The sequence below is a fragment of the Rhinatrema bivittatum genome, chromosome 3, assembly GCF_901001135.1.
Source record: "Rhinatrema bivittatum chromosome 3, aRhiBiv1.1, whole genome shotgun sequence".
In the NCBI taxonomy this organism is placed as follows: Eukaryota; Metazoa; Chordata; class Amphibia; order Gymnophiona; family Rhinatrematidae; genus Rhinatrema; species Rhinatrema bivittatum.
The window spans coordinates 453,617,065-453,632,476 of NC_042617.1; the positions used below are offsets into that span (position 1 = coordinate 453,617,065).

The window sequence follows — 15,412 nt, forward strand, 5'->3', positions numbered from 1 at the left end:
TACAATGTAATTAAAATAATGTAATCTCATCAATCATTGCACTGCTAACCTAATTTTACGAGTGATATATGCTATTTCAGGAGACTAGTTGAAAAAATAACCAGATTTTTTAAATGTATATAAAGAATATGGCAGTAGAATATTAGATTCTTTATTACTGCACACAATCTTGATAATGTTTAGGTTTTGGACTACATTAATCCCTCATTTTGAGTATTAGCAATTTATATTATCATTTGCACTGCATAGCAATTTGAGTCATTCCAGCTTTTACTTTGAACATAGTTGGGGACATTTTTTTAATCTGTGTTTTATTTTAATTGCAGAGATACAGATTAGGTTTTCTCATTGGTTCAGATGTGGCTAAATAATTTGTTTATACTGCTAAACAGTGTGATTCCTAAAATATCTACTTACTGATGTTTAGTATGTAGCAGTTATTGATAGGTAATGATTTTTTGCCTCTTTGATCTTGGGCTGTTTCCTCTGCCTGCTGTGTCACTGCAGATACTTGCTTTCTGGTCATCTCATTCCTTGCTCATAGCACTACTCTTAGTATCTGTCCCAAGCATCTTTGAATTCTGTCACTTATCTTGGTGACTATCATCTCTATTGGTAGTCTGTACTAAGCATCCTCTACCAACTTAACAAAAAGCAAAATTGCTTACTTCAAATAAGTGTTCTCTGACATCAGTTCAACAAGCCAAAAGCATGAATCACGTGACCTCATCTCATGCTGGCATGGAGGAAGTTTCCAGAGCTTTTTAGGTATGCTGGTGTGGACTGGACTTATGCTGGAGCAGGGGAAGGCAAGCCAGGGTTTCTATAAATTTTGCTACATTTTGTTGTAGGGGTTTCTAAGAGGCTGCATTTTTTACCTTTTAAATGTAGTGGCCCAGGCTGTGATCTCTGTAGCTGGTAACTTGCTGCAATGTAAGTAAAATTCCCACAGGATTTTTTTTTTTAATTGTGGTACTCAGGTACAGCAGTCTAATAAATCCTGTGGGAATTTTCTTGTGCTAAAACAGCACAGGAATGCTCTGATTGACTGCACCTGAGAATATAGACCCCCTTAATCTTTTATTTGTTGGCATTTTTGAATAAGGATAGATGGTGTGCTTGAAGGGATTTGATCAATGCTTCAGATATCAAGAGCCGCATGCATTGGACGCTTTGCCAATAGGTGTGGCAAGTGGCAATTCTCTGATGACATCACAGTGGGCACACGGGTTCATATCTGTTTGTATCTGCTTGTCATCAAAGAACAGAATAAAATTGCTTCAAACTGGATGGGGATAGGAGTATGGAGATCCTTTGTAGGGGTTTCCTTGCGTTGAACGGCCCTTTTAGCTTTCGAATGTATGGATAAATGGGAGCTTATGGAGAGCATGGCAATGCTAAGAGGACCTTTTGGCCTCTCTTGCATGCCAGCTGTCTGCATATCTTCTTTTTAATAATTCCCATAGGTTTTGCAAGGCTACTTAACCTTCAAAAATAATGCAGACTTAGTACATGGACTTTAATTTCCTATTCTCTGAGATGAGTCTAGAGGTTTTTGGCTCTCTTTTTTGGCATTATGCCTTCGCAAATGATGACTAAGCTTTAGGCCATGCTTGATTTTCTTGAGGTCAGTATTGAAAAATTAAACATTTTTGTAAATTAGCTGGATAAAACTTGTCCAACTAACTTAAATGGGGAATATCCGTGTACAAATCACCACGTAGCCTGAAAAGTTATGTCTGGATAAGGTAGACTTGCTATATGCCAGGTCTAAGTTATCCAATTAACTTAACCAGATTAAGGGCCTCATTTTCCAATATCGCAGTGGTAACGCATGAGGGGGCGATGTTTTCGCCATTCGCGGAACTGGAGTCGCAAATCGCGAAAACATCGTGCACAGCGATAAAACAACCAATGAATCATCGCAGTACACGAAAGTGTCCAGCAGGAACCTTCCTATAATGCCTATGCCCTAGACAAGTATTTGTATCCCTATGGGAGGGCCACCTAGTAACTCGAGGTGGGGATTAGGTATGAGCGTAGGGGGTTGGGGGCCACTTTCGCATTCAACATGAGACCTACGGAAAGAACAGTGGTCTCTAGTGAAGATTTGCTGGCCGTCGGAGTGAGGAAACTCACTCCAAGAAGAGATTTGGGCAACGTTCTCTCAACCTAGCTTGTTGTTGCCCAGGTAGAGTGTCCATCTCTCTCTCTCTCTCTCTCTCTCTCCATGCTGGAGCCTGAAATAGGCTGTCCGGAAATGTCGTGCACAGCGATAAACCTTTACTGCCCTCTAGCGCAGTATGTAACGCAAATGAAAGGGTTGTAGCTATTAGCCGCGATAGGAGCCGCGCTAACACTGCGGCTGTTTCGCCGCACACGATAACTGTGTCCTGCTTTACATATGCTCCGCCCCCTGCATACCAAATTAGAAATTTGCATTCGCAAATCGCGTTAACGGCTGTTATCGCGATTTGCGAATTTATCGCGCGCGGTAGGTAACTCCTTGGAAAATGAGGCCCTAAGTCCGAATATCAGCATTTACCCAGCTAAGTTAACCGGATAAGTAATGATGCCCCGTTATAACCATTGCTCACCCCTGACTTATCCGGGTATCTACTTAGCCAGATAAGTGATTTAACTGGTTAAGTGGTGTTCACTGAACATAGCTGGATATTCAGCGGCCCACCACTTAGCTGGATAAGTCACTGAACATGTGACCGTCATGGGGCTAAATGTAAACATACATTCTGCATCCTTAGGAACCCCCTCGACCCCCAAAAATGGGTGCAGAGCAGAACTAGAGCATTTTCAATACAACTCACTGTTACTGCTGCCGCGAGCTTACCAGCGGGGATCCGCGCGGGAAACGGCGTTTCTGGGCTTGATGGCGGCAGGGCTGGCTCGGCAGCGTCGGCAGCGTGGTCCCATGCCCATCGGGGCGTTCCCTCCGGCGGCGTCGACAGGATTTCCGCGTTGACGTCGGCACTCAGGTCCCGCGGGATTCGGAGCCAGGACACGCCCCCATGGCGTCAGACGCCGACGGTGGAGCAGTTTGCGCGGGAACCCGGGCTATTTAAAGAGAGCCTTTTTCCTTTGCTCTCTGCTTCGGCCACGAGTGTTTTCGAGTGCTCGCGTTTGGATTCTGCTGTGCTCCGTCTGATCCGACCTGGACTGCCTTCTGGATTCCCTGTTTGCCGCCTGCCTGTTGGATTATCTGCTTGGTTCCTGATTGCCTGCTGCCTGCCCTGACCTGGACTGTCTACTGGATTACCCTGCTTGCCGCCTGCCTGTTGGATTATCTGCTTGGTTCCTGATCTCCTGCTGCCTGCCCTGACCTGGACTGTCTACTGGATTACCCTGCTTGCCGTCTGCCTGTTGGATTATCTGCTTGGTTCCTGATTGCCTGCTGCCTGCCCTGACCTGGACTGTCTACTGGATTACCCTGCTTGCCGCCTGCCTGTTGGATTATCTGCTTGGTTCCTGATTGCCTGCTGCCTGCCCTGACCTGGACTGTCTTCTGGATTACCCTGCTTGCCGCCTGCCTGTTGGATTATCTGCTTGGTTCCTGATTGTCTGCTGCCTGCCCTGACCAGGACTGTCTATCGGATTTTGCTATAATTCTCCAGTTCCGGCTCCCGCCTCCTAAGGTAAGCGGTCTACAACTGTGGTTCCACTAAATCTGAGCAGCAGTCGTAACAGTTGGCCGAAGCCATGGAACCAGTTGATTTGACCGCATTACAAGCCATTCCTGGCATGGCTAATAAAATACAACAACAACAAGGAGTTCTGGACCAAGTAACAGGGGTATTGGATCGATTGGTCGCTCGTATGGATGCCCTCGCCCATATTCCGACTGGGCCAGTAACCAGCACGGTGGTTACCCCTTCTCCTATCAGAGTACCTCCTCCACCTGGTTTTAATGGAACGGCAGCCTTATGCAGAGGCTTTATCAATCAATGCCGAATGCATTTCTCACTACAACCCGCTTCTTTTCCTAATGATAAGACTAAGATTACCTTCATCCTGTCCTTATTGGAGGGACCAGCTCTGGCATGGGCCTCCCCTTTATGGGAGAGAGATGATCCTATTCTCAATACCCTGGATCGATTCCTTAAAGAATTTCGTCTTATCTTCGATGAGCCAGGACGTTCTACCTCAGCAGCGAATGATCTGCTCCAGATCAGGCAGGGTTCACGATCGGTAGGAGAATATGCCATCCAGTTCCGAACCTTAGCAGCAGAACTCGCTTGGGGCCAGGATAGTCTTACGGCCATCTTTCGACAAGGTCTTGCAGAGAATATAAAGGATCAATTGGCCGGCAGAGATCCTCCGGAGACCTTAGAAGAATTAATCCGACTAGCCATCCGACTGGATTTACGTTTTCAAGAGAGGATACGAGAGCGAGCCGCTACACGAAGGAATTTTCATCTGGCACCTACTTTTCAACAACCCATGGTCATTCCACAGACCGCCCAGGCATCTGGGGATACGGAGGAACCGATGCAAATTGATAGATTCCGGCTGACTCCAGAAGAACGGAATCGTAGAAGAGCACGGAACCTCTGCTTATATTGTGCGGGAGCAGGTCATTTCATCAATAAATGCCCCAACAAGTCGGGAAACTCCCGGACCTAGGACGGGTAGGAGAGGCCTCCCTGGGTCCCACCATTCCCTCTCATCATCTCTTATTACCTACAACGATTTGGCTGAACGATGAAGTTTTGCACTGCCAAGCCTTCATAGATTCGGGGGCGGCTGGTAATTTTATTCAGGAACATCTGGTTCAGAGATATCGCATTCCGGTGGACTCTTTACCCATTCCTCTTTCTGTTACTTCGGTGTCCGGACAATCCGTAGGAATGCGTATTTCTTATATCACCAAACCTCTGCTGCTCAGTACTGGTCTTCTTCACCAGGAACGCATTCAGCTATATGTCCTTCCTTCTTCGATCAATCAGATCATTTTGGGTTTGCCTTGGCTGCGGCTTCATCAGCCTCACCTAGATTGGGCCTCCTTACATCTCACGGCTTGGAGTCCATTCTGTTTCCAGAACTGTATTAAGGGTCTACCACAAATTTCCCTTCACTCCATGCAACTCTCTCCTGGCATTCCTGCTCCTTATAAGGACTTTGAAGATGTTTTTAGTAAACAACATGCGGAATCCTTACCACCCCACAGACCGTATGATTGCGCTATTGAACTTCTTCCCGGGACCAGTCCACCTAAAGGACGGATTTACACCTTATCAGAGCCTGAATCCACAGCTTTACATCAGTACATTGAAGAAAATTTAGCTCGCGGTTTTATTCGACCCTCAACATCTCCTGCGGGAGCGGGTTTCTTTTTCGTCAAGAAGAAAGATGGGTCTTTAAGACCTTGCATCGACTACCGTGGACTTAACCATATCACCAGAAAGAACAGATACCCAATTCCTCTTATCTCTGAATTATTTGACCGGATCAAAGGAGCGCAAATTTTTACTAAATTGGATTTACGGGGGGCTTACAATTTGATTAGAATTCGAGAGGGAGACGAGTGGAAGACCGCCTTCAATACTCACGATGGTCATTATGAATACCGGGTTATGCCCTTTGGACTGTGTAATGCCCCTGCGGTATTTCAGGACATGATAAACGACATTTTTCGTGATATCCTCTACTCGCATGTCATTGTCTACCTGGATGATATATTGATTTTTTCGCATACCCTGCCACAGCATCTGCTCCATGTTCGCCAAGTTTTACAACGTCTCCGAGAACACCGCTTGTTCGCCAAGTTGGAGAAGTGTGTATTTCACAAACACCAATTACCATTTCTCGGGTATATTATTTCCAACAAAGGATTATCTATGGATCCTGACAAACTTAAAGCCATCCTACATTGGCCCCAGCCTGTGGGGTTAAAAGCCTTACAGAGGTTTTTGGGATTCTCCAATTACTATAGACAGTTTATTTCCAATTTTTGTTCCTTAGTGGCACCTCTCACAGCGCTCACAAAAAAAGGAGCGTCCATACAGACCTGGCCAGAGGAGGCGGTATTGGCTTTTCACCGCTTGAAAGAGGAATTCACCAAGGATCTCTGTCTCCGACGGCCCGATCCCTCCAAACCTTTTACTCTCGAGGTTGATACCTCCGCTGTAGGTGTAGGGGCGGTTCTTCTACAGAGGTCGGAGGAGGATCAATGGGTGACATGTGCCTTCTTTTCCAAGAAATTTACGCCCGCGGAGAGGAATTACACCATTGGTGACCGAGAACTTTTAGCTATCAAATTGGCCTTTGAAGAGTGGCGCCACCTCTTGGAAGGCACTCGACATATCGTAACAGTTTATACCGATCATAAAAATCTTGAATATTTGGCGACAGCCCAGAGATTGAATCCACGACAGGCCCGATGGGCACTTTTTTTTAGCAGGTTTCATTTTATTCTGCATTTCCGGCCAGCTCCGAGGAATGTGCGGGCTGACGCTCTCTCCCGAAGCTTTGATCGTGAGGATACTCCGGATCCCCCTCGATACATCATTGATCCGGCACACATCCAGCTGGCAGCCACCTTCACGGTTCCGATAGGACGAACCGTCGTTCCCAAGCGCTTACGGTTAAAGGTACTTCGTTGGTCCCATGATGCTCAGCTAGCTGGACACCCCGGGGTGTCTCGTACCAAGGAACTTCTCTCCAGACATTATTGGTGGCCGAGATGGGAGATGGATGTCAAGAACTATGAGGACTCTTGTTCCGTCTGTGCGGCCCAGAAGACGCCACGGAGAAAACCCCTTGGATTGTTGCAGCCGCTCCCCATTCCCACTTCTCCGTGGACGCATATTGCCACCGACTTTATCACAGATCTCCCGCCTTCCAACGGTAATACCGTTATCTGGGTGGTGGTGGATCGTTTCTCCCGGATGGCGCATTTCATTCCCCTGCCGGGGTTGCCTTCTGCTTCTGACCTGGCACATCTCTTTCTGCATCACATTTTTCGTCTCCATGGACTTCCGCATAGCATTGTTTCCGATAGAGGGGTACAATTTACGGCTCAGTTCTGGACTAATCTCTGCAAGCTTTTACGGGTCAAACTTGAATTTTCCTCTGCTTACCATCCTCAGTCCAATGGACTTACTGAACGGACGAATCAGTCCATAAAAACTTTTCTTCGAGCCTATGTCAACCAATGACATGATGATTGGGCTTCCCTACTGGTTTGGGCTGAGATGTCCCATAACAATCATGTACATCAGGCCACCGGTAGATCTCCTTTTTTCTTGGTGTTTGGCAGGCATCCACATCTTCCTTTGCCCATCAGTGCCTCCTCTAATTGTCCTGCGGTTAACGCCACGGTTGCATCCATGACCAAATTGTGGACTGAGACCCGAGCCTTACTGGTCAAACACGCCACCGCCATGAAGGCTCAGGCGGATAAAAGACGGAGTCCGGCTCCTCGTCTCCAAGAGGGTGATCTTGTCAGGTTAAGCACCCGCCACCTTCGCTTGCGGTTGCCATCCGCTAAATTTGCTCCTCGCTTCATTGGGCCCTTTCCTGTCAAACAGCAGATCAACCCAGGCACGTATAGATTATGTTTACCGCCCTCCTTGCGGATCCATAATGCATTCCATATATCGTTACTTAAACCTGCCATCCTATCCTGGCCTCAGGGAAGGCGGAGGACTACTTTTCCTGTGGTGCCAGATGATAATCAATATGAAATACGGGAGATCCTGGATTCCAGACGACTTAGAGGGCAACTTCAATATCTAATCTCTTGGAAAAACTTTGGGCCCGAGGAAAATACGTGGGAGCCTTCATATAACATACAGGCTCCTCGTCTACTTAAACGGTTTCATCTTCATTTTCCTTCCAAACCTGGACCTGGGAGGCGGAGAGGGGGGCCTTGCAGGGGGGGTACTGTTACCGCTGCCGCGAGTTTACCAGCGGGGATCTGCGCGGGAAACGGCGTTTCTGGGCTTGATGGCGGCAGGGCTGGCTCGGCAGCGTCGGCAGCGCGGTCCCGTGCCCATCGGGGCGTTCCCTCCGGCGGCGTTGACAGGATTTCCGCGTTGACGTCGGCACTCAGGTCCCGCGGGATTCGGAGCCAGGACACGCCCCCATGACGTCAGACGCCGACGGTGGAGCAGTTTGCGCGGGAACCCGGGCTATTTAAAGAGAGCCTTTTTCCTTTGCTCTCTGCTTCGGCCACGAGTGTTTTCGAGTGCTCGCGTTTGGATTCTGCTGTGCTCCGTCTGATCCGACCTGGACTGCCTTCTGGATTCCCTGTTTGCCGCCTGCCTGTTGGATTATCTGCTTGGTTCCTGATTGCCTGCTTCCTGCCCTGACCTGGACTGTCTACTGGATTACCCTGCTTGCCGCCTGCCTGTTGGATTATCTGCTTGGTTCCTGATCTCCTGCTGCCTGCCCTGACCTGGACTGTCTACTGGATTACCCTGCTTGCCGCCTGCCTGTTGGATTATCTGCTTGGTTCCTGATTGCCTGCTGCCTGCCCTGACCTGGACTGTCTTCTGGATTACCCTGCTTGCCGCCTGCCTGTTGGATTATCTGCTTGGTTCCTGATTGTCTGCTGCCTGCCCTGACCAGGACTGTCTATCGGATTTCGCTATAATTCTCCAGTTCCGGCTCCCGCCTCCTAAGGTAAGCGGTCTACAACTGTGGTTCCACTAAATCTGAGCAGCAGTCGTAACACTCACCATACAAAAAAAGATGTTCTGATGACATCTCAGTAAAAGTTATACAAACTCCGTTTACTTGCAGGCACAATACCCCTCCTTATGAAAAGACAGTAATTTACCACTAATGCATGTCCTATTGAGAAAACACAACAAATAAGATTGCATGCAGTGCAAACCTGGAGAAATAGAAAGAGAAATATAGCACCTAACATAGTCCCAGGATCTGCAATAATGCACACAAACTAACCCGCACATAATTACACCTGTATTATGGAACACACTCAAACAGCAACAACCCTACCTATGAAAAGGCAACACTACAAATATTTAACCAGGCCCTAAACACTAATACACCTCCTGTTAGGAAAACAGAACAAGCCAAGCTGCTATAGATCCCCACACAGAAATAATTGTAAAACTATACTAATAAATGTTAGAGAACAGCTGATGAACAGAATAACATCCACCAATTAAAAACTCATAAAAATTATGAAAAAGTGTCCAAATATCAATAAAATATTTCAAAACAGCAGACACATCACACAATACCCAATAATTAAATGGCAGTCAATCAAGAAAAATAAACTTAAAAAGCCATCTTTACTTACCCTCTCCAGCAACTCTCATACTCCTTTCCCTTGCAGGCCAATAGCACACACCAGAATCAACAGTGCCTGCTGAGGCTCTGTCCTCACAGTCCTCTTCTTTAGGGCCCACAACCAGTCACTCACATACAGTCTCTATCTCACACACACACCAGTCACCTCCCTGACCAGTCTCACACACACCAGTCACCTCCCTGACCGGTCTGTCACACACACACACACACCAGTCACCTCGCTGACCAGTCTCTGTCTCACACACACACACACCAGTCACCTCGCTGACCAGTCTGTGTCTCACACACACACACACCAGTCACCTTGCTGACCAGTCTGTGTCTCACACACACACACACACACACACTAGTCACCTTCCTGAGCAATCTCTGTCACACACACACACCAGTCACCTCGCTGACCCGTCTCTTTCTCACATACACACACACACACACCAGTCACCTCGCTGACACGTCTTTCTCACATACCCACACACACATACCAGTCAGCTCACTGACCCATTTTTCTCACACATACACACACACCAGTCACCTCACTGACCCATCTCTTTCTCACATACACACACACACCAGTCATCTCTCTCACACACACACTAGTCATCTCCCTGACCAGTCTGTGTCTCTCTCTCACAGAAACACATCAACTCCGAGCATGATCTCTCTCAATCAGATACACGCTCTCAATCACACTCAAATGCTCTTGCTCCCATTCTACCACACACCCACAAAGCTGCCACTCCCGCACCCAGGCACCCATTCTACCACACACACACACACACACACACAGAAAGCTGCCACTTACGCACCCAGGCACCCGTTCTACCATACACACACAAAGCTGCCACTCACGCACCCATTCTACCACACACACAAAGCTGCCACTCACACACACAAACGTGGAGCCTCTTCTTATTGCTTGGCCCAATAAGCCTGGCCTCTGTTTTCAGCCGACGGTGGTGCACAGCATCTCTCCGCTCTTTGACCCCGCTGGCCAGGCCTCCGTCGGTGGCACTTCCCTACCAACTGCATCGGCCAGTCCACCCCTGGGGAGAAGGGAAGCACAAGTGGGGCAGTGGAACACCAGGAGCCGCGACACACCTGCCGGTGCTTTGCGACACACTGGTATGTTGCGACACACCGGTTGAGAATTGCTGCTTTAGATAACTATCCTTCTCTTTTTAACAAACTAGCCTGTTTAAAAAGAAAACTGTTTTTGAAAGCCAGATGATTCTTAAAAGATTTTGTTGCATTCTGCTTTGGTTAAAACTGTTTAAAAACAGAGATCTGTACTTAGTTTGTAGTTCATTTAACTTAACTTTTGAAACCTATAACAGTTGAAGCTGCTGGGCTTTTTCCAGCATTTAACTATTATATAAAAGTCTCTGTCTTTCATGTTCGGACATGTAGCATAAGATTAATTTAATTGTGAAAATGCTTGCCAAGGGAGCTTTCTGTTATAACATGTTTTTTTCTTGAGGGGTTTCATTCAGGGCCTTTAATGTACTGCTTAGGAATTTTTCCAAGATGATACTTCAACTGGGACAGGAGATAGCATGAAACAATTATATTAATTTTAGAATTTTTTCTGTTTGTCTAAAGTAGGAGGATAGTATAAGGTGGTGAGAAGAAAACAAGGGACAGATAGGCAGCATAACTTTGTGACACTATAGGACTTGGGTTGCCGAATTGGAGCCAGCAAGTTACATCTCTCACAGAAACTAGTTGGGTTGCTCTGACCTGGATAGTGTCCAGCAAAGGGGTAAGGTGAAAACCAGGGGATGAGACGATGGTGCAGGGAAGAGGGATTCAGCTTTGTAAGGAATTGGGGAAAATTTTGGGGAAAGGGGAGACTTTTCCAAAAGGATGGGCTCCACTTTAACCAGAGTGGAACCAAGCTGCTGGCACTAACGTTTAAAAAGGAGATAGTGCAGCTTTTAAACTAGAACAAGGGGGAAAGCCGACAGTCACGCAGCAGTGCATGGTTCAGAGAAATGTATCCTTGAAGGATACTAATGAAACAGGAGAGTTAGGGCATCCCAACAGAAAGGTTCCAATAAAAGCAAACATAGTCCATGTGCCTATATGTAAAAAATCACCGAATCTAATGATTTCCGAAATATCCCTAACAACTGAAACAGAAGGTGTTTGACAAAATCCCTCATGAGAGGCTTCTAAGAAAACTAAAAAGTCATGGGTTAGGAGGCGATGTCCTTTCGTGGATTACAAACTGGTTAAAAGACAGGAAACAGAGGGTAGGATTAAAAGGTCAATATTCTCAGTAGAAAAGGGTAAACAGTAGAGTGCCTCAGGGATCTGTACTTGGACCGGTGCTTTTCAATATATATATATAAATGATCTGGAAAGGAATACGACGAGTGAGGTTATCAAATTTGCGGACGATACAAAATTATTCAGAGTAGGTAAATCACAAGCAGACTGTGATACATTACAGGAGGACCTTGCAAGACTTGAAGATTGGGCATCCAAATGGCAGATGAAATTTAATATGGACAAGTGCAAGGTGTTGCATATAGGGAAAAATAACCCTTGCTGTAGTTACACGATGTTAGGTTCCATATTAGGAGCTACTAGGGATGTGAATCGTTTTTTGACGATTTAAAATATCGTCCGATATATTTTAAATCGTCAAAAAATCGTTAGGGCCACGATACAATACCAATTTCCCCGATTTATCGTTAAAAAATCGTAAATCGGGGGAAGGGGGAGGGCAGGAAAACCGGCACACTAAAACCCCCTAAAACCCACCCCCGACCCTTTAAATTAAATCCCCCACCCTCCCGAACCCCCCCCCCAATGCTTTAAATTACCTGGGGATCCGGCGGTGGTGCAGAACGCCGGCGGTCCGGAACGGCCCCCTCAATAGAATCGTGTTGTCTTCAGCCGGCGCCATTTTTCAAAATGGCCGCCGCAAAATGGCGGCGGCCATAGACAAAAACAATTCGACGGAGGAGGTCATTCTGGACCCCCGCTGGACTTTTGGCAAGTCTTGTGGGGGTCAGGAGGCCCCCCCAAGCTGGCCAAAAGTTTCCTGGGAGTCCAGCGGGGTTCCGGGAGCGATTTCTTGCCGCAAATCGTTTTCGTACGGAAAATGGCGCCGGCAGGAGATCGACTGCAGGAGGTCGTTCAGCGGGGGTTTCGGACCACCGCTGAACGACCTCCTGCACTCGATCTCCTGCCGGCGCCATTTTCCGTACGAAAACGATTCGCGGCAAGAAATCGCTCCTGACCCCCACAAGACTTGCCAAAAGTCCAGCGGGGGTCCGGAACGACCTCCTCCGTGGTCCAGACCTCCTCCGTGGTCCAGAACGACCTCCTCCGTGGTCCAGAACGGCGGCGGTCCGGAACGGACCACCACCGGATCCCCAGGTAATTTAAAGCATTGGGGGGGGGGGGGTTTCGGGAGGGTGGGGGATTTAATTTAAAGGGTCGGGGGTGGGTTTTAGGGGGGTTTAGTGTGCCGGCTCACGATTTTAACGATTTTTCACGATAGTTTACACACCCAAACGGCAACAATACGATTCCCTCCCCCTCCCAGCCGAAATCGATCGTTAAGACGATCGAGGACACGATTCACATCTCTAGGAGCTACCACCCAGGAAAAAGATCTAGGCATCTTAGTGGATAATACTTTAAAATTGTCGGCTCAGTGTGCTGCAGCAGTCAAAAAAACAAACAGAATGTTAGGAATTCTTACGAAGGGAATGGTTAATAAAACGGAAAATGTCATAATGCCTCTATATTGCTCCATGGTGAGACCGCACCTTGAATACTGTGTACAATTCTGGTCGCCGCATCTCAAAATAGATATAGTTGCGATGGAGAAGGTACAGAGAAGGGCAACCAAAATGATAAAGGGGATGGAACAGCTCCCCTATGAGGAAAGGCTGAAGAGGTTAGGGCTGGTCAGGTTGGAGAAGAGACGGCCGAGGGGAGATATGATAGCGGTCTTTAAGATCATGAGAGTTCTTGAACGAGTAGATGTGAATTGGTTATTTACACTTTCGAATAATAGAAGGACTAGGGGGCATTCCATGAAGTTAGCAAGTAGCACATTTAAGACTAATCGGAGAAAATTCCTTTTCACTCAACGCACAATAAAGCTCTGGAATTTGTTGCCAGAGGATGTGGTTAGTGCAGTTAGTGTAGCTGGGTTCAAAAAAGGTTTGGATAAGTTCTTGGAGGAGAAGTCCATTAATGGCTATTAATCAAGTTGACTTAGGGAATAGCCACTGCTATTAATTGCATCAGTATCATGGGATCTTCTTAGTGTTTGGGTAATTGCCAGGTTCTTGTTCCCTGGTTTGGCCTCTGTTGGAAACAGGATGCTGGGCTTGATGGACCCTTGGTCTGACCCAGCATGGCAATTTCTTATGTTCTTATGATAAAAATGTTCAACAGGTGAATGGTGGATATTGATCCTTAGATATCTGGAGGTTGGTTAATGTTTATATATTTTAAAGTGATATTTATTGTTGATATACAATTTTTTGCTTTCTTTCGAATAAAAAAATCACACTGGAAATTCCCATATTTTTTTTTTAAACTCTGTCTTCTGTTTTAACCAATAATCTCAAGTTGTTTTTTTTTTTTAATTTAGTTGAGTTTAGTTTACATTGTTCAACATAACAATGGCAACAGACTTAGTTTCAGCCCATTATAAACTGTTGTCTCCAAATAAGTACACTCCAGGCTGCTGTTTGCATGTTTTTACTGCTATGTCACGAATGAAAATGAAAGTAAAAGAGGAATTTTAAGTAGCTGCATAAAATAGTCTAATATATTTTTTCCTTAGAACGTGCATAGAAACGTATTTGCACTTCATTTGTAATTAAAAGCTCTAGTGGTAGTTAGCTCATTTTTACAAACTTTTATCTTCCTGTGTGACTCAACGGTAAAGAGGAAAAGTGAAGCAATTGATTTGGTCAATAATTAGCAAATCTACTATTCAAAAACTGTAAACAAATGCGGGCTGATCCAGTGAGTATATTCAGCTTCATTCTCTATCCATTGGTACAGAAATTGATGAATAGAAAAATGAATAGCCAAAATACATCATAGAACAAAATAAAAATGCATACATGATCAATGTATGAGGTTCTCGCCACTTCAACCATTTACTCTGCTGTTATACCATTTCTCATGTTGTCTGTTAAGTCTTAGGTTTCAACTGAATGACCTCGCTAGGAAGAACAAAATTATTTAAATTTTGTAAGATGCGTCCAAGAGTTTACTCCTAAACATTGTAACTTCCTGTTATTTTTGCAAAATTTTGTCTGACCCACTTCCTTAGTATTTTCTCAAGATGCAAAATCTATCTTTTTTTACCACCTCATATAAATAGTGGCACTGTTTTTTTGTGTTTGCAGACTCAAACCATGAATTACGTGGGACAGTTAGCAGGTCAAGTGTTTGTTACTGTAAAGGAGCTCTATAGAGGACTGAATCCTGCCACCCTGTCTGGATGCATAGATATTATTGTTGTTCGCCAGCCAAATGGCAATCTCCAATGTTCCCCTTTCCATGTGCGCTTTGGAAAAATGGGGGTACTTCGTTCCAGGGAGAAAGTGGTAAGGTTATATCTTATGTACTCTCTTTGGTCTTTTTTTGCTGTATTTAATTATTTGCACTGATAACACATTTATTTTATTATAGTACTAGCTGTACCCGGCCACGCGTTGCTGTGGCTCAGTCTGGTTAAATGGAAAAGAAAGAAAAGAGAAAGTGCACTTTCGAATATGTTTAATTTCATGCTTGTTGTTCCATTGCCTGTGCAGATATAGCGATTGTCTGGTTTGCCGACTCTAGAACACGCAACATAATTGTCCATGTGAGAAGCAATCCGTGTCTAGATATGCCAAGTAATTCTACAAATGAAAAAGAATGAAAAAAGAAAAAACATAAACTATACTCACTAAATGAACGGTATGGTAAACGACACAGCTCAATTCCAATGCAATGTCACACGAAATAATTAAATCAAAATGAAAATAAATCGAAATCTATGAAAATTCAATTTAACAATGCAGTCGGAAACATTGAAATGGAATCGTAAAATATGTAGTCCAAGCCGTTAAATCTCGCCCATTTTAACGGA

At 45.7% G+C, this 15,412-nt stretch overlaps 1 protein-coding gene across 1 annotated transcript in view; it reads left to right on the forward strand.

Moving 5' to 3' along the window:
* LPIN1 (lipin 1) overlaps positions 1-15,412 on the forward strand; it is a 319,784-nt gene that overhangs the window by 108,384 nt on the left and 195,988 nt on the right. Inside the window, 1 exon segment of the mRNA XM_029596877.1 lies at positions 14,685-14,885. Within this exon segment, the coding sequence (XP_029452737.1) occupies positions 14,685-14,885 (201 nt within the window).